The sequence below is a fragment of the Electrophorus electricus genome, chromosome 12 (genome assembly GCF_041902795.1).
Source record: "Electrophorus electricus isolate QZ-2024a chromosome 12, ASM4190279v1, whole genome shotgun sequence".
Lineage (NCBI taxonomy): Eukaryota > Metazoa > Chordata > Actinopteri > Gymnotiformes > Gymnotidae > Electrophorus > Electrophorus electricus.
Genome location: NC_137508.1, coordinates 14,092,216 through 14,116,463, shown reverse-complemented (window position 1 = coordinate 14,116,463; position 24,248 = coordinate 14,092,216). Strand labels below are relative to the sequence as shown.

The 24,248-nt window shown below is 43.0% G+C and overlaps 1 protein-coding gene across 1 annotated transcript; it reads right to left on the bottom strand.

The window, feature by feature from the left end:
* Positions 1-649: 649 nt before the first annotated feature.
* myom2b (myomesin 2b) lies at positions 650-23,638 on the bottom strand. Its single transcript, XM_027023031.3, has 36 exons — positions 23,544-23,638; positions 22,018-22,122; positions 21,056-21,113; positions 20,589-20,743; positions 19,902-19,988; positions 18,518-18,606; positions 18,350-18,400; positions 17,868-18,032; positions 17,341-17,502; positions 17,030-17,171; positions 16,305-16,504; positions 16,159-16,212; positions 15,389-15,516; positions 14,922-15,105; positions 14,411-14,585; positions 13,985-14,106; positions 12,259-12,446; positions 12,015-12,141; positions 11,682-11,860; positions 11,459-11,573; positions 10,521-10,683; positions 10,296-10,402; positions 9,632-9,676; positions 9,192-9,328; positions 8,764-8,908; positions 8,587-8,649; positions 7,914-7,981; positions 7,517-7,630; positions 5,671-5,758; positions 5,526-5,564; positions 4,588-4,693; positions 3,617-3,780; positions 2,821-2,857; positions 2,630-2,652; positions 2,467-2,522; positions 650-1,274 (listed from the first exon to the last, which is right to left on the bottom strand). The coding sequence occupies exons 2-36, from the start codon at positions 22,101-22,103 to the stop codon at positions 864-866; spliced, it is 4,233 nt and encodes a 1,410-aa protein (XP_026878832.2). The 5' UTR covers positions 22,104-22,122; positions 23,544-23,638; the 3' UTR covers positions 650-863.
* Between the last annotated feature and the right edge of the window lie 610 nt (positions 23,639-24,248).

The window sequence follows — 24,248 nt, the reverse complement described above, 5'->3', positions numbered from 1 at the left end:
GCATTGAAAGTCATTTGCTGTGAAGTATATGCAGGCATGTAAATCAGAGTCATGCACTGGGCTCTGAATTAGAGTCTATTGCCACGTACTCCATGCAAGGCATTCCATATACAAGAATTGTGGGTAACAGCTTGCAAGTGTGCAAAGTGCTGATGCAGTTCAGATAGGCCCGCTAGCTCCGCTAATTGCTTTCGTCTTTTGTCGGGGCCGTGCATTCATGCGCTGCGTGCGTGCGTCCGTGCGCGTCTGTCTGGTAAACAACACAAGTACAACATGGCGAAAGTGATGACTGCTTCTTTTTAATAACACAAAAGCAAGATGGAAGTAAAAGAGGAGAGGCTGTGGGGGGGGGGGGGGGTCTATTGCTGAGGAGGATTACTGACAAGGGGGAGCTGCTGCTGACCGAGCCCAGGCCCCGGCCCCAGAGCCGGGACAGACCCACTTAGAGCAGGTACTTGGAGATGCCACCACCTAATTGAAAGTGCAGCTTTTAAAAACCAGAGATTTAATAGAAACAAAACACAAAATGGGGACCATTTTTCACCAAAGCACCTCCAGGGAGAGGCAGCCAAATTCATTAGGCGCACACTCCGCTTAAGCAACCCAGATGACAAACTGTTTCGGACTGTTTTCTTTGTGTGTGTGTGTGTGTGTGTGTGTGTGGTGAGGAAGGCACTAAATATAACTTGACCCCTCTCTTTGACGTTCCACCTTTTATTTTCGTTCAAGACACTAGATCATCTTAAAATACTCCGAATACCAACTCAATACAACTTTCATTATTTTGATTTCATTCTACAGTTTAATCTTTTTTTCCTCCTGCTTCTTTTTGTCTGGAATTAAACAGCACTGGGAAGGCCTGTTTACTTCCTCCTAGCCCCAAAGCGGCTTGAGGATGGGGATTTGGTGCTCTGAGGCGGGGCTGAAGACTTAGAAGGGGCAGGGGCAGGGGAGGAGCTAATAGGAATTACAATAGGATGAGTTGGAGGCAAGATCCTTTTGGGTGCGGCCATGGGCTTGATGTCTGGGATTTTATCGCCATGCTTGAACACGCTGACGATGATGTCCACTGACTCACCACCATACTTGTTCTGCACACACATCGTGAACTTGCCCGAGTCCTCCAGGGTCACGCCCTTGATGGTGACGCTGGCAAATTTTCCCGAGTCCAGTAAGATCACGTACTGGTCACCAGGCTCCACCTCCTGGTCATTCTTGAACCAGGTAACCTGTGGTTTAGGGTCACCGCACACTGTGCAGGTCAGGCTCAGCGTCTGCAGAAAGCCAAACAGAGAAGAGATGCAGTAGATAACAGTGTATTTTTCCCATGCAATATATCCTTAAAGTAGAATGCATATTTTTAAACCAAAACCATTTTTTTTAAATCTGTGGCATACTGTCTTTCATCCCAGGAACTCATTTTGGATTTGGGTCTGCTTTAAAGTAATTTACCGCAACAGTGACTTTTCCCACTGTTCCCCAGTGGAGCAGCTTGACTCACATAAACAAAACTTGTTTGTTTAAAATCTGCAAATTATCCAGCCTGCCAATACATATCTTAAAATGGCATTCATATGCAGTAATTCTTCACTGAAGGCTTTTACTGTTATTAAACTCCATTTTCTGTCAATATCAGGCAATAACATCAGTCTCATTTCTGACTTAATTGTCCCACATGAAATATTCACAAATATATATACATATCTACGTTTTTATGAATATTTCATACCGGTACCTTTGTAACTAAAACTGTAACCGGTGCCTTTGTAACTAAAATAAGTAATGTTGATTTCTGATTAAATTTTAATATTCTGTTAAGTTTATTTTCATATGGATACAGTATATATACATAAATAATGACTTTAGCCCAGTTTTGTCATAGTAAAGTAGTATGTTAAATTTATAATTGTTAGAAATGTTTTAAGTAACACTTGCTTTACGATGTTCCAATGAACATTACACTACAACGTGTTAAGCCACTTCAACTAACTGTTACAAACAAGAGGGTGGAAGCACTGGAGACACCTTCTGCCATCGCCCATTTAGAAGAACCACAACCATGCTAAATCCAAATCCAACTTCCCACACACACACACACACACACCACTTCCAGCTGCTCCGACCTTGGCTTACAAGGCCAGAGACAGCTCACATGCCTCTAGAACAGGAGAAGAGTGCTGACTGCTCCTCTGCATTCTCTCTAGGAGGAAGACAGGAGATGATCCTGGGCCTGCCTGCTACTCATCAACAGCTAGCAAGAGCACTGAGCAGCAGCTGGGTCAGAGGCACGGCGGCCGGCGTAACGGCCTGCAAAATGCGGGTGAACACAATGCGCCAATACCTTCGCTTCTGCGCTATTTGTCTCTGAAACCTACACGACTTCGATGCCTGTGCATATTTTTTTGTTTTTCCCTCACGCATGTTTGCTTTGTGTTACAGCACACCCGTGCTGAGGTGAAGCCAAACCTTCTTTTCCATGATACTGACGACATCGGGCAGACCACCAAGCACTTTGCCACGATCTGGAAAAAACGAAATCATGGCACATGGAGTCACACCGAAGGATATAATTATATCAATAAAAGAGCCCAGCAGGCGGAGGGGAGGGGCTCGCATTCAGCATACTCACTCTTTTCGGCATATGCTTCCGCTCTGAAAAGGAAAAGAAGAATGGCGTTGTTAGTGGGCTCATTAGCACGCGCTAATATTTTACCCCCACGCTGACATGCGGCTCACATGCTCTGCATTGGTAAGCATTCCATGCAACAAAAAAAAAAATACAGCCCAAATGCATTGCCTCAGAAGCAAGGATCAGCTTACTTGAGTCTCTGGAACTCCACATATGCATTATCATAGACTGGAGGGAAGAAGAGGGAAAACACAGTAAGAAGATAAACACTGCGTTTTGACAGAACAGAATAAGGTGAGACTCGAGAAGGAACTATTTTCTGCTTCTACCCCCTGATTCCTTGTTTCTTGTCCTGCAGGGACAAAGGCTCATATCTCATTATTTTAAAAGCTTTGTTTTCTAGTGTTGCAGGGAATTGGTCTTTTCCTCCTACTAATTACTGTCTCTCCTCCACGGAACTGCCAGACACCAAGCTGACTTTAGTTATGTTTGCTGTGAAACAGTCTGTGCACTAACTACCAGAGCCGGGATCCACACCTTTGATACTTTGCCTACGGTGGTTTTAGCCCTAGATTTGCTAAATTCTTTTGCTTGTATGCATAGCGGTGCAAATGGCCTGTGCTTTTAATCAGCAGCATACCTGAATTAACTTTATATATGTATATATATATATGCGCATATACTTGAACAAAACAACTTTGAAATAAAAATAATAAATACTTTTTAAAAAGCTTTTCCATTCGGATAGAATTCCATGAAAGGTACAGCTACAAGGGATATGAATTTGCGTTCAAGGGGGGAAGGTTGTGCAAAAGTGATATGATTATTCCGAGGTCACACAGACTGTTCAAACCTTAATTAGACTTTTTCTTGTCTTTGCCTGGAACTCTGCTGCTAAAAGGCAGTGCTAATGCTTCACTTTTTGTGAGTCATGAAACACATCATTAAGAGATTATGGAAGACCTGCTCAAAGCGAGCTCCACTTGCCTTGGCCAGAGAGTTCAAGGGTGCGGGTGTATGTCTTCTCAGCGTCCGTGATCTGAAAGGTGTACACGCCTTTATCTCGCTCAGTAGGCTCAACTATCTCCAGACTGGCCATGGCTGGGGTCCCACCCACACGCATCCTTTCAGATGAACTAATTTTACTGTCCCTGTTAAAACATGAAATCTATGGTGATATATTGCTACAAATCTAATACCAAAATCACATGGGTTCATGTTAAGTCTGTACACCTTTATAAGACCAGTAGTGTACTCGTGCAGAGTGCATTGAACTGTGTGTGTATTTGCCATTTTAATTCAAGCAATTGGCTTTCCAAATCACAGGGGGCAATTTCCTGGCAGATGTCAAGTAACTATGTGAAAAATCCCTGCGGAATCGATGCCTTCTCCATGCTCATTTCTCAGGATGCGTCGGTGGGAAGGAAAGACACGGAACAACCACTTCAAAATACTAATGCGGGGATTAGAAGGCTCACGAACGCGAAACAAAAGTGGGCCGCATTTGCGCATAAGACAAAGAGGCGGGAGCAGCCTTGTCCCACTCATTGGTATTCCTCATACTCCCACACCTTCCCAGAGCGAACCCTACCTCTCTCCCCAACCCCCCTAGAGGCCCGGTCATTATGTAACTGTAAATCTGATAGGTTTGGTTTGTATTGACAGAAAGCGAGCCACTCTCTTGTCACTCAGCCCAAGGTAATTTCCCGTCGTTCAATAATCATTTTCATGCTTGGTGCAGTAAAGTGACACAGCTGTAGACAAAAATCTTCAAATCACATTTGCATGTGACACCGCTGACACGCACACAGGAGGGCAAGTGTAGGTCACACATCTGCTTCATGTCCACGAGCCGCCCTCCCGCACCTCCCAGTTCCATCCCTGCACATCACACCCCCACCCCATGTCACAGAAGCTGACAATGCGCAACAAGCGAGGAGTGGGAGGAGCATATGTACTTTAGCATCCAGATGATCTTCATCTCCTCTGTGTAATATTTCATATGGCACTGCAGCATTATCCCCTCGGCAGTGCACTGGATCACCAAATCGCCAGCACTGGAACCTGTCCAAGGCAAAGAGGGACAGAGAGAAAGAGATTGAAAGAGAGTGGCTTCCTCAAATTTAAGACAGGCTGCAGGTTTTTCCTGTTATGTAAAACTTCAGCCCCACATTGAGGTGCACATTGGAGTCTGCAAGGGAGTAACTGGTGATTGGTTTGGGAAATGGGAGATTAGCACTGGGATTTGGAAGAAAGGAGGTTGACATGCAATAATCCTGCAAGACAGAATGCACCGCTAATGAGTGGCTCACAGTGATTAGACCAAAAAATACTGGGATCAAAACCAGCCTATGATGTTATCCGTATTGCGTTATTCTTGACTCATCAGCTGTTAACACATGGGTTATTCAATTATCGGGACACTGCTATTTATCATGGGTTCTGTAAACAGGTTGATACCTTGAAACCAGAAACGTTATTTATGACAAAAGCCAAACAGCATACAGATAGAGCGTGAAGTAAGCGGATTTAAACTTCAGTAAATGTGTGTAATGTCTTACTACTGAATGAAAAAATCAGCCTGTTTTATGGAAGTCTAAGAGTTCACAGACTTGACATTCAGCCAGACCACCTCGGGCTCAGAAGTGCCGAGGTATACAGCAGCTCTTCATCATGATTCAGGCACTGGTCAGCAGCGGCACTAAAGATGATATATGGGAAATCATAAAAGCTTAATAATTGCAGCTCTGATTCTGTTTAAGATAGACGGCCCATCTTTGAAGCACCTGATGGGCAGGTGAAATCTGGTCAATTTAAGATCTGTCAGCAGTTGGACACCGAACGCCGACCAGCTGTAGTGTCAGAAATGGGGCTGCAACACCAAAGCGATACGTACCAGCGATTCGGGCGAGCTCGTTAACAATGTTGTCAAAGGCTGCGGGTGAAAGAAAAGGCATGTTAAGGTGGCTTCATGGGACATTTTCTTAAAGTCCACAATATTGCATGATAGAACATATTAGCCGAGGCAAGCACCCAGTTACCTTTGCCAGAAATATCAACCTGTGACTCATCTTTTCCTCGGTCGTCGCTGATGGTTGCTTTATGCATGCCCATGTCCTTCTTTGAGAACTAGAGATGTAGTTCCAGGAAACACAAAAACACATTTGAGGAGCTCTTCCGTGGGCTGCTCACTCCAAACGGCTCACTTAAGGAGCATTATATGCTCTGGGCTCCTCAGCCAAGCACCAAGATTTCAGTGAAGTGTTTAGGCAGCAGCGGCTGGGTAAATGGGGGCCAAGACCACCCACCAGAGGAGTCAATTAGATGTGAAGCACAGACATCCTCCAACTCACTGACTAGGGTGTCTTTGTAGAAGGAGTTAGCACTGGAACTGTTTGCCCTTAGCACTGTGACTATATATATCGTATAATTATGTAACTGACAACTCTGTTGTATACTATTACTTTCCCATTGATACCTACTGTATATTCCCAAGGGTCACTCACGTTGCCGTCAACTAAGTAGGGTCAATTTGGCATTCTATGACATTTGCCATGTGATAGCATATGATAAGGGCTACAGCAAAATCATGAGTTCAAGGAAAAATCTACATGTGCAATATGTAGTTTTTGGATGCATTTATAACAGGTGGCAAGAGATGAGGCTCTGCTGATCACTGCAGCTGAGACAACGTTGCAGGTGACCATAATACTGATTTGACTTGAACAAACAAAAGGATGTCTTATGTCATTCAGGAGGAGAGGACAGCATGGACCACCTACTCTCCAAAAAGAATCACAGGGTATTGGGTTTATTACTCTAAGATATGAGATTGAGAATTGTGGGAATAAGCTCAATGCATATGCGTATCTGTCTTATTTTAAATATTTAACAGATCAATTAAGACATTATTGTTGTTGTTGTTGTTGTTGTTATATATTACCATAAGTTTCTTGATTTCCACTGAGCAGTCACTCAGTGGGTTAGGTTAGTCACACTGCACGGAAGTTTCATTACTGTACCTTGGTCTTGTCCCACTGTATAACCAAAAGACTGAAAAAATAACATCCTTGATACCGGACAGCATTGCTAACAACCATAAACATCAGCTAAAATCTTGCAGTGTGATCCAGTAGTTAATCCTGAGTTTAAATGCCATACATGAGCAGTACTGCTAAAGTGGCTGTCACAGAAGACATATAATGACCCTTCAGTTTTCACAAGGAACTAATGAGCCCCATATTCTCTACTTGGGAGCTGGTACTATGAGCAAGTAATAGCCACATTGAGCCAGATGTATATTCTGGAAATGGGTGGGACATATTCATTCAGCCAATTGCTACTGCCTAAAGGCTTGACTGAAATGGGTTTCATCAAATTACATAGAGCATCTTAGTCTCAATCACCTGTTTAGTGAATTTATGTTTCACACAAAACTGGTCAGATTGTATGGTCATTACCATGGAGACATATCTGCACTTCATTGTTTTAGAGTCAGTTATAGTAATTTCATGCAATTTTGTAACTCTTTAAGAGTTCTGCTTAGATCAAAGCATTTGAAACACGCTTTGGGCATTTTGGCTTGCATTTCTTTGAAGATTGCAGAAATCTGATTTACCTCTGTAATCATGAACCTGACAAAAGGGGCCAAAAAGCCCTACTGATCTGGCATTGATCCAGCGTTGAATCCTGCAATTAATCTCCACAACTTTATGATGGCATAAACTAACACTGCAAACGCTTCAACAACATCTCTTACTCCTGACTGCCGTTGCACGGCAACCTCTCATCATTCCACCATGCTGCTGGCTAAGCCCTGTAACAACAAAGCCGTTTGTGTCTGTGCTTCCTCGGCAGGGAGCAGAGGCAGCGGGAGTCGGCTCTCACCAAAGGCAGCGGGAGTCTGCACACTCCGGAGCTCAGGTCGGCTGGCACATCGGGAATCACTTCCACGTCGTCCTTAAACCAGTGGAACGCAGATTCCTTCTTCAAATTGGCCACCTGAGGGGAGGGGAGGGCATGTGAAAGACTGACAGACAGGGTGGGGTATGTTGGGGGGGGGGGGGGGGGGGCGGGACGGGACGATGGAACAAGCACAAAACACGCCATCTGTCAGGCTCATTCCTCAAGCGCCTCCAAACACTGGGCGACCACAGTGATCTCTTCATGACAGAGACGAATGAGACTCGCCGTGCTAGCCGCAGGTATCGGCGCTGCCCGTAACCCGGGCCATTTGTTCCCGCTCGGCTGATCTAATTGCATGGAGGACGAGGGCTTCACTTGCCTTGCAGATGAGGCTGATGCTGGCGTCCTCGCTGATGTGGACAGACAAGAACTGGCTAAAATGAGGCCCTGGAAAAATGGGAAAAATGGACATGTCACATTAAAGGGGCTAGTGACCTAAAACACTAACCTTGCTAGCAGTAAATAAAGAACATGAAGGGGTAGCCCATCTGTTTACTGCTACCTTCTATTGGCTGGGTCCAGACGTTATTAGAAATTTTAGCAATGGGCACCGAATTGATTCTTTGAAGGTGCAGCAGTGCTTTGATGTTTCAGCTAGCCACATTACAAAGGCACTGCTGCCCGCAAACCCATTTCTTATTAAATTCATAAAACGCTGTAAAAATGCACAGCTTTTTCTGCATACCATCTATCTGCATACATAAATCCAAGATTAATTTGTGTCAACAGCTGGTAGGCCTGGTTCTGTGATGCAGATGGAAAATTGAGGTTTCACGACTCTATTATATGACTGTATTATATACCAAATAGTTTCAAGTTTCAAGTTTGACTATTTGGCTAGTCAAATATAAATATAATGACAAAATATAAATATAAAATATAAAAAAATGGCAAAAAGTACAGCTTGGGTATTAGTGGGCCACAGACAGATATTTGGTCTGGTGCAAGCCATTTCTTTCCCTTGGCACAGATGCCCGTGTAGAGTTCTGTACCCTCTTTCACGCGGATGTACTCCCTCCTCTGATAATCAGCCTCAGCCAGGGCTGCTTTGAAGGCTGAAGGGGGAAAAATATATAGCGTTAAGGGTTGGCAAGCAGAGCATGGGAGAGATACATCATATCGCAAACGAGGGTGAGATGACCCCCAACACAGGATGCAAGGAGGCTCACCATTCCCAATTAGCACCAGGGAGGACTGGGCCTTTGCCCTCCCATCCTGGATCTGCACGGAAAACGTGCCCTCGTTGTCCTCAGTGAAGTGATCCAGCACCAGCTCAATAATGCCCGTGGCTACATCATGTCTCATCTTGGTTTGCTATAAAAAAGAAAGACAGGTAGTTTTCTTCTGATTGCCGCAAAGGGTAGGGTTTTTTTTTCCTTTGGGTGGGGGGGTGGGTGATGGATTTGAACTTATTTGATTGGATCTGTTATTACCTTTTTCTTGCCGCTCACAGGCATTTGGGGGTAAGGCTGTGCTCAATGCGATGTGTTACGGTCGACATAATAAAAAGTTCTTGCCGAGCGCTCAGAGATTTATGCTGGAATAGGCAGTGTGGCAGCGGCTGTCGATGCAGCTCGGCCTAACTCTAGATGCCTACCTCACTGTTGACAAGCTCCTTGTTATTGGCAAAGAATTTGTAGGTCACAGCAGAGGAGATGCCCTCAGCTTGCAGCCAGAAACACACGCGACCTCTCTCCATGATCTTGTACGCCAGCTCGCTCTTCAGAGGGATAACTGAGGCAGAAAGAAAGGTGACGACAGCATTTTTTTTCCCCTCTGGCCAGGCTGTCATGGTTCATGCGTCTGACCTCTGAGGCGATACAAACATAGACTCAGTTTGCTCTAAATTCTCACAGGTCCTGTGTGCACTGATAAAAGATGGAATGCAGAAGAAACAGGCAAGGCTCATGCAGTAATCCCTGCCTTTAACTCATATTTTCTGTTGGATTTTGGGCCAACAGAACTTTTGGGCCATGCTGGAATTTAGCCGGAGTAAAGAAATAGCAGGAAAACAAGTTTTTGGGGCCTGTCCCTTACTCGGATTACGGATGTCATAGCTGAGGGCCATCATTTTCTCAAGCTCTAAAACAGAGAGAGAAGAAACATATTTTTGTACCATTAAACGATTATCAGCACTATAAAATAGCAATTATGACTTGATATGACAATGGGAATGTTTTAAGGAAACTGGCACTTTTGGTAAGACAGGCACTTTGATGAATGCTTCACTGAAACAGAAATGTTGAAAAAGCCAGATTCATTTTTACCAATCTTTAAAATCTTTACATTTTTTTATATGGTTCTAAGAGTAGAATATGTATTTTTGCAATATGGTGCACAGTTCCTCACAACTCTAGATTTGCCGTAAAAGCAAGAGTGCTTATAAAAATGTGTTATTAAAGGACAGTGGATGCTGAATAAATGCACTGATTAGAGCTACAAAAATCTTTCATCCATAATATTCCATTGCATTTGGCAATAGCTGTGGAGGTGAAAATGTGGCTGTGCAGGTCAAAATCTCTGTGTTGTGAGCATATTGGTCCAATAACTGCCTGGACTACATTAATAAGTAAACTTAGGGTCATAGTGTATCTGGCACTATCCTGATGTTCAGCATAACATACTTCATAATATGTTGTGCTTCTTTTATAATCATTTTTACCTGATTTATATTCATCATACAAATATGTCCAGGCCTCACCTTCTGCTGTGATCTTGTAACTGGCTGAAGCTCCATCAGTGTTTGTGACGGAGACTGAAAAAGTGCCCACATCCTCTTTATCAGGGTTCTTGAAGGACAGAGTTGATCTAGACGAGCAGAAAAAAGCCAAATGATTCATTGCATTTAAGGAGAGCAGCACGGTTACAAACAGAGTATGACGGAACTGCTCCATTCTCAGATTTCCCACATTTTTTCCCCCCTTACTGGTTGCCTGATGTTTTAATGGAGATTCCTTTGGAGAAGTCCGTTATTTCTTGGTAGGACTTCTTCCACACAAACTGCGATTTCTCAGTTATCTGGCAGCTCTCAAAACAGAGGTAAACGTCACCCGTCTTCTCATCCACTCCACATTTGATTTCCTTGGTGCCTTGACGACAGCACACAAAAAGAAGAGGATTTACACATAAGCCAGGTAAATCGGGTGCTGCGTAAAAGGAGCATGGCATGGCCATGTTGGATTCGTGTTAAGGACATGAAGGTCTGCTTCCCATGTCTGTCTCCAGTGCCTCAGCTCCCTAAGCCTGCTGTCCTGCACTGAGCCACTGGAGCACAGACGACCCCACAGTGCACTCTGGTGGCCAAAGACTGACGGGCCTCACTTTCTCCATTATGAATGTTTCAGAGGGGATCAAGATGAATCATCATCATCTCTCCTCGGCTGGCGGCTGGGTTTTTTCTTTATCGGCAGCTGGGCAGACAGCTGCTCCCCGCGCCACTTCAGAGCGCCTCCTATAGCAGCTCCCACACTGCCTAGAACAACCACTTCGCCCTCACTCTCTGTCACAGTCTCTCTCTCCCTCTCTCTCCCCTCCCATTCACACCCATTCAATCTCCCTCTCTCTCTCATTCCAACCTGCTCTCTTTCTCACCCTCTCTTCCCCTGGCTTTCTGTCCCCCTCTCATTTTCCCCCAGCCGCTCTCTGTCCCATATGACTCAATATCACCTCAACAAGCTCTTTCATTGCGCACCTGACCCCTTCAGTTTGCAGTTTGCCTATATCTGCTTTAGCTATATTTGGAGGGCGAGTGTGTGGTCATGTGGGTTTTTTTGTTGTTTTTGTGTGTGTGTGTGTGTGTGTGTGTGTGTGTGTGTGTGTGTGTGTGTGCGTGTGCATGTGCATGTGCATGTGCATGCAGGTTACCTGATAGAGCCTTGGCATAGACCGGGTCAGAGGGGACGGAAGTCTTGCCAGTGCCACTGGCGTTCTCTGCACGCACCCTGAACACATAAGATGAGCCGGTCTCCAAGCCTTTCACCTGAGGACGACCCATCGTCAAGGTTACTAAATCCGCTCACAAGCTTGTTCGGCTTTGTGTGCAGCACCAAGTGCTTGCAGGTGTCTTTCTTCTCCACAGATGTTTTACCTTGAGGTAGCAATGGTTGACAGCGGCCGCATTGGCAACCGTCCAGGTGTCTGTGCCTTCCTTGCAAATGTCCACATAGTAACCGGTAACAGCGCTGGCACCATTGTAGACAGGAGCCTTCCACTCCACCACCCCGGAGTCATCTCTTATCTCAGTGATGCTTAGGTCATACGCTGGCCCTTTGCAACACATCAACACACAAACTTCCATTTGTATGTATTATTGCAAACCGCTAAAGAAAACAAAGCACAGTGTTTCAGCTTAAAGGGGCAGTTTACTTTTCCTTAGACAAACTTTCCTTAGCATATTTGTTGACTCGTTTTCTGTACGTACCTGGCTCTGGCATGGTCCAGGCCTCACATCTGAAAGGTGCGCTGGGGGAAGAGGGCTCTCCCAACCCGATGAAATTGGCAGCATAAACCCTGAACTGATACACTGTGCCAAGAGTCAGTTTGGGAACCTGCAAACACGGGTCACAAAACCAGTCATCACCTGAAGCTTTTGGTCACGCTACTCCAATCCTCTCAGTAATGTCAGCGGTAACACAAAATGGCATCTGAGGACATGTTGTAGCTACCTTGTACAGCCTCTCCTTAAGGGGTGGCACATTAACCTCTCTCCATTCTCTTTTGGCCACATTGTACTTGTCGATGTAGTAGTCGGTCACCGGGGTGCCACCAGAGCAGAGGGGACGCTTCCAGTTGAGCACCATGGACTCACCATCACAGTGGAGGAGGGCCACACCATAGGGGGATGAAGGGAGCTCTGGGGAGAAGACAAATAAGATGCCCCTTAAACAGGATGCATGACAAATCTGAGTGTGATGGTTCTGAGTGCACCAGCTAGCACCAGATTTGAACAAATCTGTTTCACAGTCATTTGTTATCTGCCGCAGCTTAGAACAGGAGACTGTATAACAACAGGCTTGACACATCATATCTGGCATTTGAGGCAAATTACCAGTATTAATTTAAGATTAAAATTGACTTTTAAACTCAAAATGTATAAGATGCATTTGAGCCTTCACAATGACTTACAAAGCCTCCATTTGTGTATGTTATTGCAAACTGATAAAGTGCTCATTTATTATCATTTTGTAAAGGTAGACAGCACTAAACCTTTGAGACACTGAGCATATACAGTATATGTACTACATACATATATAGCAGTCTTGGTACAGAAAAGGGCAATTGCTCCACACCTTCAAACACTCAAGCCTCTATTTGAAGGTCCAGGTCTACACACTTCTGAAAAAGCCCCACAGTGCATTGCAACCAGCTCAATATATCTCTATTTTCAGGCAGTGCATATTTCACCCTCGACAGTGTTGCTAAAAAGTGCATCCTATGTGGATTTAGCAGTGTGAACTTTTACCCATGCTCTTCATACAGTACTTTAAAGCACTTTGAGGTCCTCCAAACTCCTCGCTTGCCATTGCATTCCCCATAGTTTGCTCAAGAAAAGTACTTGCAAACGTTTTATGGAGGGAGCATGGACCTAACAAAGCGTCCCCTCTGTTCATGCAAACCAGCAGGACTTTTTTTTTACTACACCACAGCCCATTTTATTACAGGGAAAAAGGTTAGTGTGTTTTTTAATTCACATACATTCAAGAATGTTTAAGAACGTTTGGGCTTGTACTGAAATGTCTGATTTGTTGGTTCTTTATATGTGTGGTTTACATGTGTTTCCTGTGAATTTAAGACGTAAAACAAAGATGCTTGGGAGAAATTGCCATAGTGCTGCGACTCTGGTACATGACTAGAGCCCCATTTTGTGGCCTTTTACTGCATTTGGGTGCCATCTTTCCCACCAGCCAGCTCTTAGTATGTGGAGGGCTATAAATAATTTATGGCTGGAATTGTAACTTGTCATCAAAATTACATTAATTCAGAATAAAGTAATTATTTTGATAAAGTGTAAATTGTTTATCAAATCAGAAAAAAATGCTTGAAATTTCTTCTGAAGAAATCTGCACTGCTGAGTGAATTCACACAGATAATGTTGTTCTAAAAATAAAAAGGATTTGAGAATTATTTTCCCAGATCACCAAACATCATCAAAGAGGTGCCTCTGGCTACACCCAGTGGGTGACTAGCAGAAACTAGCCCTGTTTTCTTGCTTTCTTCCACTCTTGTCACTGCTTACTGCATCTAGATCAAACCGCAGCAAATAACCAGTGCCTCCTGCTGCAGTTAAAGGCGGACTCTGGGGAGAGCTGCTATGAGATTTCAGCTTCTCAGCAGGAGCAATGAAGTGGTTGAGGAGGAGGGTGGTAGGAGGGGCCAGTGATGTGTACGTACTAAGGGCGGCCCGCACAGAGAGTGGGGCAGATTCCTGTGACTCGTCGCTGAGTCCCAGCTCATTGATGGCCTGCACGCGGAACATGTACATCTCGCCCGTCGTCAGGCCATGGACAACAAACCTGCAGGAAGACAGACAGCCCTTCATTTCCAGAGGGAGTGGCTTCTGCTGTATGGAACAGGCTTTAAAACACTACACAGTGTTACTAGTATGCTAATAGAGTGCTACTAGAGTGAAATGAGGAAACATTTTTTAAATTCTGTCTCTCCCAGAAAGAGGACGGTTTTCTCAAATTATTCAGTGCCAGCAGGGACACAAACATGTCACAAAAGGAGTTGGGCTTATCTGAGGTAAAACAGTATACTCACACGAATAGAGGTCTTGGCAAATGACATGCACATGTCAGAATACTATATAACATGTACCTTGTGTCCTTGAGAGGCTTGTGGTTAGCAGAGGTCCAGTTCTTCGATCCTTTAACACATGAGTCAATGTAATATCCAATGAGGTTGTTAGGCTCCTTTGGAGGGGCCCACTGGATCAGTACGGAAGTGTCAGTTTCTCTTGTGGAGACCACCTGACCAGGAGCCGAGGGCACACCTGGAGGACCAGAGAACTTCACTTGAGGGGTGACATCACACAACCTTGATTGGGGTTTTACACAGCATGCTATTTGTCATGGCCAAGCATGGGCAGTATAATTACTATTCAAAAATGACAACAAAGCCAAGCCCTTCATTATGCTCCATCTCTAAGTGATACTTCTGAACATGCAACAATCAAATCCTAACTGGATATATCCAAGGTAAGGAACCAATAGTTTACTCAGGAGAGACTAAAATGTCCTGAAGTGTTAGGAATCCTGAAGTCTTTTTCTTCATCCTTTCTTTCATTTTTGTCTTTATAAAAATGGCACAACTTTTCCGGATATCTTACCCCGCAACACCTGTGTCCGGATTGGTCTGGTGGGCTCCGATGGGTTGCTAATGCCGTGCATATTGGCTGCGAGCACTCGGAAAAGGTACTCCTTCCCCTCAGCCAGGTCAAATACGGCGTAGCGTGGCGAGCGCACAGGAACCTGGGTGTTAACCCTCTGCCAGGATCCACTGCCAACCAGCGACTGTGTGGGCCCATAGAGAAGCATTCCATTACCTCACAGAGTCACGCCAGCCAACAAGCCACAAGCAAAGAACAGTTACACTAATTCAGACCTCCTAATTTTATGGAATTAAATGGCTGGTTCACGGATTCATTTGAGCTGTCCTTAACGTGCACAGTGAATGTGAACTGGTGATGGTTTGGTATGCTTTGTGCAGGAGCTGTCGAGTATGGAGTGATGCAAAGTAGCCAGTAGTTTGTTTATCTGCGCTGAGCTTAGGGTTCCAGGGACGAATGAGACCAACCTTCTCAATGTAGTACCACAAGGGGGCCTTGCCGTGGTAGACTGGGGGGGTCCAGCTGAGCACAACATATGTTCTGTCGGTCTCAGAGGCGTAGACTTTGGAGGGAGCTCCTGGAGCTTTTCCCTCAGCTGCAGGCAGAGCACATCAAACAGAATTACTGTTCTTGCCAAACGGTGTGCTCACAATCATTCTATCGCTCTCAGTTGCACACCATCACGCCAACACACGCAGAGAAACATACACACAGCCACAAAACATCTCTAGCAAATGTCCTCCTAGAGTCTTTTGCTTTCAATGACACTATCACAGCATTAGTCTGAGTGCATCATCACTGCCTCTGCTGTGCACCCCCTACCCATCCACACACACACACACACACACACAAACACACACACACACACACACAAACATACGCACACATATGACTGTACACCCCCCAACACCTGACACAGCTTGATGTGTTCATTTCAATTTGAAAAAGCGCCACAGATGTTTGGATGTTCCTCTCCTGATGGAATTCTCATCAAAAACTAATCTGTACCTCTCAGATGAGAGCCAATTACAGGCCATGTAATCACTGTTATTTTCAAAGGACAAACCCATGAAGAGAAAAGTGAAAATAAAAAGTTAAATGAAAACAACTGACATTGTACATACAAACATGTAGGGCTTTAAAGGTTCTTTAAAAGAACCTTTTTCTGTAGCCCTTCCTGAAATACACTTCGCCCAAACACAACTAATAATGGCAGTAATGTGCGAATGCACGATACCTTCAAGGTCGTCGTGAATGGTCACAACATCGAGTTTTCCACCAAGCTTTGTGGCTGTTCAAACAAAGAGTGAAAATCCAACATCTTAGGTCATCAGTGGGCCACACCAGTGCAATCTCACTCCAATGGTGGTTGTGCATTTTTACCTTGAAGTCTCCCGAACTCGGTGGGGTCCAGAGCGGCGACTGGGTTGGACATCCTGGATGGCCTGCTGATGCCATGCGAGTTGACAGCACGCACACGGAAGCAGTAGGAGTGGCCCTCGAACAGGCCGGACACGGGGTACTTGCAGATCTTAATGGGCGAGTCGTTACACTGCATCCAGTTCTCCATCCCAACCTCGCAGCTGTCAAGAAAGGAAGACACGGTTGAAGAGAGCAAAAAGTGAGATAGGGAATACTTTTCTAAAATCATCCAGATAACCAGGGTGCGTATCCTGTCATTACATTCGTGTGTACTCTGAAAGACAGCGAAAATTGCTGGCCCTCTTAACGTCAACATGTGAGCTTAATGCCCATTGATAGTAATCGCAGGGATAAGCTTTTCTTCCCCACCTGATTATAAGTTTGGTGAGCAAAAATAGAAGCAACACAGCCTTAAAGTTCCACAGAGTTAAAATAATTACTGCATAGATTAGCACATATGAACTGGATTCAAGGGAAAGGGCCCTTTTTTCATCAAAGCTTAATTGTTTTTCATTTTTGAGGACTCCACTACAATGAGGTACATATATAGCAACACCTAATGCTTTCTTTTCTGAGATCAGTATTGGTAAGGTTCCCCCAATGCACACATACACAGTTGTGAAGTCAATCAGTGTCAGGTTAGCTAAGGTTTTTATGGTAATCATCAGACATCTTAGCTCAGTCACCGGTCAACAAAGTATCCAATGATGGGGCCCTCTGTAGTGGTGTTGGGAGGCTTCCAAGACACTATGACATAATCTCTATTAGCATCATGGATCTTAATGTCCATGGGGGCTCCAGGGGCCAAAGGAACTGGAGGGGGGCCATCTGAAGAAAAACAAAACAAAACACCAGTTGCAGGTTTTGTGGGAAGTGTAGTTCTACAAGTTCAAGTTCAAGAAGACCTGTACGAGGGTGGAGATATTAATAAGCAGCCTTGACTGAAGTATAGCAAGGGGAAATCTGTATCGGCTTCATTAAATTCAGAAATCTTTACCCTCCACAAAGACATAGGCCTTGTGGACTGCATCCCCTCCCTTGGTCACCATGCGGAGCGTATAAAGGCCCTCATCATCCTTGGCGAGGTGAGTCAGTGTGAGTTTGGCAACACCTCCCCCGGACTCCATTTTTACCCACTTAGATTCTTTCAAAAGGTGCTCTGGAAGTTGAGGAAAAAAAACTTGTCACATGTGCACCTGATTACTTTTTTGAACCATACATGAAATATAGCCTTTCTTTTCTAATATTTGCCCGTGATGTGGAACAGGGCTGTAATTTGATCGTGTTTTTGTGGGCAAGGAGCGACAGTGTGTGTCACAGAACAGAGAAAAAGCAAAGCTCAATTTCAGTGTTACAGACCTGATACAATATGAAAAAAGAAAGAGTATATAGAATCTGCTCAGAGGTGGTGAAAGTGTGAACTGTGAACAGCCATTAGAAGGATTACATAGGTCTTGAATAGCAAGTATGGAAGATTTTGGACCTCAGTCTGTATGTGTGATAAAGGTGGAATGCATTTCCTACCATCTCTGTACCACTGGGCTTCAGGCTGCAGATTGGCCAGATTGGGGCTTATGGTCATCTTGCAGGCCAGAGTGACACAGTCACCCTCTTTACCAAATGTCACATCAAATGTCTCCAGAAATGTGATATTGATTTTGGTGTATTTAATCTCAGGCAAGATGGCATCTAAAAAATGCAGTAAAAGAAAAATTTTAAATCATAACAAAGTTACATGGCATCTAAACCACAGCAATATCTAAACTAAAAGACTAGTAACTTTAAATTCAGGTCACTACATAGGGTTTTCTAAAGGTTTTAAGACTTGCTTATAAGTAGTAGACATACATATATGAAAGCTTATAAATCTAACTATACACAGTTGAAAATAAATGCTTATTCCAGAAAGCAGCATTCATAAATACATAGGTTTTGTGAACTTGTGTAATTTTTATGAATGTCAAATTCAGTCCTTAACTAGGAACTTTCAAAGCTTTTAAACTTACACTGATAGGACATCCAAGAATATGGAGAGGGTTTCTCTTCCTCTTTGGCCCCTGTAAAACAAGCCCAAACAGATATTTCCAGTTACAATATTACAGTAACTCCTTCCATAACAGAAATAACTAAAATCCAACAATATATGAAAAACTATCCAGGGAGCAGGGACTCACTCTTGACAATCACAGCAGCCTGAGAGGAGGCCTGACCATGAGAGTTAGAGGCTACAGCTGTGTACTGGGCAGTGTCATCAATCCCACACCTGCATAAGGGACACACTCACGATGGTGGATGTTGTACCTCCACTCCCAGACACCACCCCAGGCTCAGATCAATACACAGCTGAATCAATAACAATTTCAATCTCATTCGACTCATAAATCAATTGATAAATCTGCCAGAGCAGCACAATGTCTGCTTTGATTGGATATATGGCGCGGTAATTTCTTAACTGACATTTGGACAGCACACAAAATTCTCCCGTCTGAAATGGATAAACTCTCGATTATCTGGCGCTGGGAGGTTAGTGGGACATTGCCTGTGTGCAGAAGAGCACAGAGCGTTAGGACACGCACTGCAGTGAGCCGTCAATGGCAAACATGTGACGCTGCCGGGAGAGAGGCGAGCTACAGTAATTTGACCTTCACCCCGATGTTGCTATTTTAAAGTAAAGATGTTGCCATCTTCGCTGACGGTGCAGCGCGTTACCCTTTGTTAAAGGGAAGTGAAAATATATTGTTCGTCGCAGGAAGAATGCAGAATATCAACGTCGCTGTTAAGGAGCTCCGGCCTGAAGCGTTATAGGCGAGCGGGGTTTGCGATTTGACGCAAGGGCCGGGTCGAACGTCGGCGGGACTGACGCGGGTACAGAGAAAGCGAACCCACACTCTTTAAGGAGCTGGAGGATCGTATGACGCCGAGATCAGCGTTTATGCATGAACAGCTGACAAGGGCTCAAGACGTGAGCGACGCCCAGGTCAAGGCTTGGACTAAATTAAGAAAGGCTCACACGCGCGGGCATTCTCAAAGCTTCCTTTTGAGGAGGCTCACGTGTCCATACAGTTACTGTAGGGTTACTTCACTGTGGAGGACTGCGTGCAAATAGAATGGCAAATAATCACATTCTTCTGGGATCAGTCTTTAGGTTTATACATCTTAGTTAATACAAGTGTATGGATAGAGGGTAGATGGAGTCTGATCATTTATCTGTAAAAAAAAAAAAAATTATCTGGGCAAATAATATGGGCATTTATTTATTATAATATGGGCAACATTTCACCAACCTTGTGACAAACTACAGCTGGATGATTGAAAGTTTAAGAAAATATTAAAATGTACATACGGGCATGAAAAAAAATCTCTCTCTAAACTTGGTCAGGTAACATATACAGTAACTTGGAGTTGCTAAGTATGAGTGTAAAGAGGCCTACAGTGAATTATGCCATTCTATTCTAAGTTATTATAAGAACAATAGACCCTGAAATTACAGTCATTTTTACCTAGTAGTTAGCACCCTCATGTTGGAAAAAACAAAATCTAGACCAATAACATAATTACTTTAAAATGGTAAGGCTGTGAATTCCAACACTGCCTTCCACAAAGTATTTCCCAGAAGAAATGTCCAGGAGAACATCATCCTTGAACCTGTCAGAAATCAAAAGATAACCAGTTATTATAGCCACTATACTCTTCACCAGATTTTTCTGTACATCTCAGTGTAATTCAGTATCAGTTTACACACTACTTAATAGACAGGGGTAGCATATACAGTAACGGCTTTACATTATCTGTGCATTAAATGCATTTCTTTGACAGAGTGTCAGGCCTTTTGTCTGCATGCTAGCATATTTTAATGTATGCTTTTATTGCTTATTTTACTTCTTGCATTGGGGTAGTGGTCATGCAACCCTGACCAGTTCGAAGCTTTCTCTCCTGTGGCCCTCTGTCGATCACCACAGCCCTGCATGATTAACAGGTGCTAACTTAAGCCTATCTACTGAGTATGGCTGTAGGAGTGAAAGTTCACAATTCTCCTTTTGTGTTCTGGCTGTGGTATTATATTGCAAGTCCATTCATCTTGATTTGCTACTACATGACTTGCCACTAAAACCATGAATGACTGAGAACTCCCCTAGACACTGGTCTGCGCTAGTTTCTGCAGGGCCGCAGACAACCTGTGGTACTTTTTATGGCATTTAGCTGACTTGACCTGTCATTGACTACAGTAGGCTTGTCCATACTCACCAGCTCACTTGCGGGGTGGGGTAGCCCTCTACAGTGCAAAACAGCTTCACAGGAGTGTTCTCAAACACAGTGTGCGACCTCAGCCTGACCAGGAACTTGGGGCCCCTTATCATGGATGACTCACGGACATACTTTTCTGGAACCTTCTTCTCCACCTGTTAAAGGGAGAATGAACAAAGGTTTTATTGCCTAATTTGATTTTTAAAATCTCTGCAATTCCAAGTAGATGTTCCATGTCACTGATATAAGGACACAATTTAGTCTAACTTAGGAAGCATATGACTTTCAAACACATTCTCCTAAGAAACCCAAATAAAAACTATATTGTTAGACTAGGGTTCACGAAGTAAAAGCTGTTATAAATGTAGGATTACTGTAATTAGAGCTGTAAGATGCTCAGCATTCAAAAACATTTACAGACAAATTCTTCATGTAATGTTTAGGTGCAGACACTCATAAGGGCATACCACTCTCTTGATATTCTTCTCTGTTTTGTATTCATATCTTACTTCTTCAACTTCAGAGCTAAAAGCACAGATATTCATACACATTAGAATTAATACGGTGCATGTGCCAAATGATTGGGTGCAAACAGTCACCATAAGTGCAGTGAATACACAAGCACATAATCAGAAAGTCAGCACATATATATGCAGGTCCATTATAGTAAACATTCACTGAATATGGCCGGCCAGACCAAAACATGGAAGAAATATTAACAGAATGATCTTGTAAGATTCTCACCAAATTGCACTTAATCTTAATCTTGACTGAAATGTTTTTGTGGCAAAACTGCTTTATTTAATCTTGAACGAATGTAGTTCAGATATGAGGTCTGATTCAGAATTAGAATTAAGTTCTAATTTTAACAAATTTAATAACTATTTTATCTGTATCTAAAACTCCTACAGAAGCTATGACCTCAACCCATTCCAGACACTAAACCTATACATAAAATTAAGAAATGTTATCATTCACTACAGTTCCCTTCACTTTCTGTCCTTATTATAAAACTGTAGTTCACTAGATAAAATGAAAACCAAAAAGGCCTCTTACTACCTTTTGTGTTAATACTAATAATATCAAACTGCAATTTTGACTGCAGTGTAACATCAGTTACATAAAATATCTGATCCACAATAAGTTTAATGTGTAATGTCACTGATGCATTTTGTTTGAGCACAATACTGTATCACTGCTACATGTGGTATAATGGCCTACCACTATAGCCTACTTCTAATGTATTGTATGCCTTTCAGTTATTAAAACATGCCAACCATAGTTCTCAAATAATTCCAGTAAATCTCCTATGGACCATAAATATGAGAGAAAGGACATGTAGGACCATCGTTTCCAAACCTGGTGATTCACCAGGAAAAGTTAATATACTGCATTTTATCTGAAGAAATCCCAGACTACATATTTTTACCTGGAGTAATCCTGGACTACATATTTTGAATGTGTACTGCGGTAGTCTTCAGTGAAATGCTTGTGTCTGGCGAGAGCTGCAGCCATGTTCAACAACCTCAGTGACCTTTGGATCAAAAACCAGTAATAGAGTTATATCCTCCACAAGCATAATGAATTCAGTAATTTAGAGATAAAATGCAGCGAATGCCAGCTGAATCAACATTCATTAAACAATTTTAGCCCACTGTTTTGAATAGGATTCATTTTCTGTGTAATTTAGATGTTGCATAGTAAATTTAGTTCAGCACAAAGCTGAATGCCAAACGGAAGGCCAGATTCAAAGAGGTTTTAAATGAGAGATGATCGGCCGGGGAAACAGAGAGAAATGGATTACAGGTAAAGCATTCTGTGAAGCATTTTCCGCAGACGATAGATCAGACCGCCTATGAAAAAATCCGCAAATGTTCATTAATTTCTTTGTTCGCGTCTGTGTTCCCTTCACTTACAACTACCATTACACGTTGCTACATCAAGATATAGATACTGTACCACATCACACATCAACACGAAAATATACATAACTGCCATGTCAAATTGCAAAACAAACCGATTAACAATAATGCTTATCTATCCAGCTAGTTCACTTAGGTGACTGGAACCATTTTCTCCTAACTGCCTCCTCAAAAAGCTAAGCTACATTTCCAGTTGCACCCAAAGATTTTCAAATGAACCTGCTCACATTCTTTTCATCTCGTGAAACAAGCTGGACTGAAATTCAGTGGTGTACTACTCAATAAGGACGTGATCACACACTGTTTTTGTAACATTTACTGCTATTCCATACCTCAAAAGAAAAATCTGGTATTGCGGACTTCCCAAAATGTACATCTAAACCAAAGGCGCCCCCTTCTATCGCAGGGGTGTACTGTCTGAACGCAACATGGAAGCAAATAACGACTTAAGACCCAAAATGTCAAACCTTTTACACGTGCACTAGCATTGCCTACTAGAGGTCTACTGCCGGCGTTAATGTAGTTATGTAAGAGATGCATTTAATGTGCACGGCAGGCTCTGTGAAAGTTTCGGTTCCAGCTAACTTTTTATTAATAATAATTTACATCTAAACCAAAGACGCCCCCTTCAATCGCATCATAATGATGATGATGATGATAATAATAACAATAATGTTGGGGATGTTTTTACACAGTCAATTATCACTCTGTCTATTCATATAACATATCCATATTGGATTACTCTTACATCCTTAATCAACCAGCAGCAGAGTTAAAAATATAGCAATAGTGGGCTAGGTCTAATTAAGCTATCATACTAATCATTATTGTCACCATAGTAATCATCGCCATCATTATCATTAAGGCAACCAAGGACGAAGATAGGTGTTGAGAAATCGCCTACATTTTCCCTCAAGATTCAATTTCAGATATAAACCAGCTACTGTAAAAACTGTTTCTGCAGTGTCTATAATGACTTTTACAAAGACTTTTTACAAAGTACAAAAACATTTTTAAAAGCTCACAGACTTACCCCGAGAGACTACAGGAGCGCGAAGCACAGATACATCAGCCTCAACTCGCCTGGGAGTCACCCGGTGATAACAAAAATATTACCCACACAGAAAGCTGTAGCGCTCGCATCCCATTTATGGGTAGGCCGAAGACTATATATAGCATTTACACTAACCTCCCACATTATTTCTTAGCCAGAGGGAGACGTTTAACAATGCCGTAAAGGACATATTATTAGGTGTTTAGTTCCATTTATATATCTGATTGAATAGGTTTTGTGTGAATTTATTTGTTTTAAGATATCACAAAAGAAGAGGATAAAAGATAAAAGCCTTTGATTTAAGATATAAAAACTAATTTACAGTAAAGTAACCTGTCTATATATCTTTTAAGATCAGTCTTTTTCTCTTTTTTAAAATCCGATTGTTAAATATTACACATTCTTAAGACAGCCCACTGCCGAGTTCTATTTTTGAAAGCAGATTAAATTTACAGACATTAAGGACCATATCTCCCAACGCAATGGCTGAAGCTCTGGCTATTGCCACGACCTATACTTTTTGGTGTATTTTCAATGTTGAATAAGTCGTTTGCTTCTTAAGTTGTCAGACCTGCAGTTTTTCCGTAGTGCAACAGTTACAGGCTACAGAGCGTTAAAGGCAAAACATTTTTATTAAACTGAAGCAGTGTGCAAGTTTCCGCAGAAGTAGACAAAAAAGAACAG

Bases quoted from the DNA above. Each gene is read 5' to 3' on its own strand.
- myom2b (XM_027023031.3), bottom strand. From the start codon at position 22,103: ATGGCTGCAGCTCTCGCCAGACACAAGCATTTCACTGAAGACTACCGC. The intron at 18,607-19,901 runs GTAATTATGTTA...TCCCTTATGCAG, and splicing joins CACAGCCTTACCATTTTAAA to GTGTGGGATTGATGACACTG. The intron at 8,909-9,191 runs GTAGGCATCTAG...TCTTTTTTATAG, and splicing joins AGGAGCTTGTCAACAGTGAG to CAAACCAAGATGAGACATGA.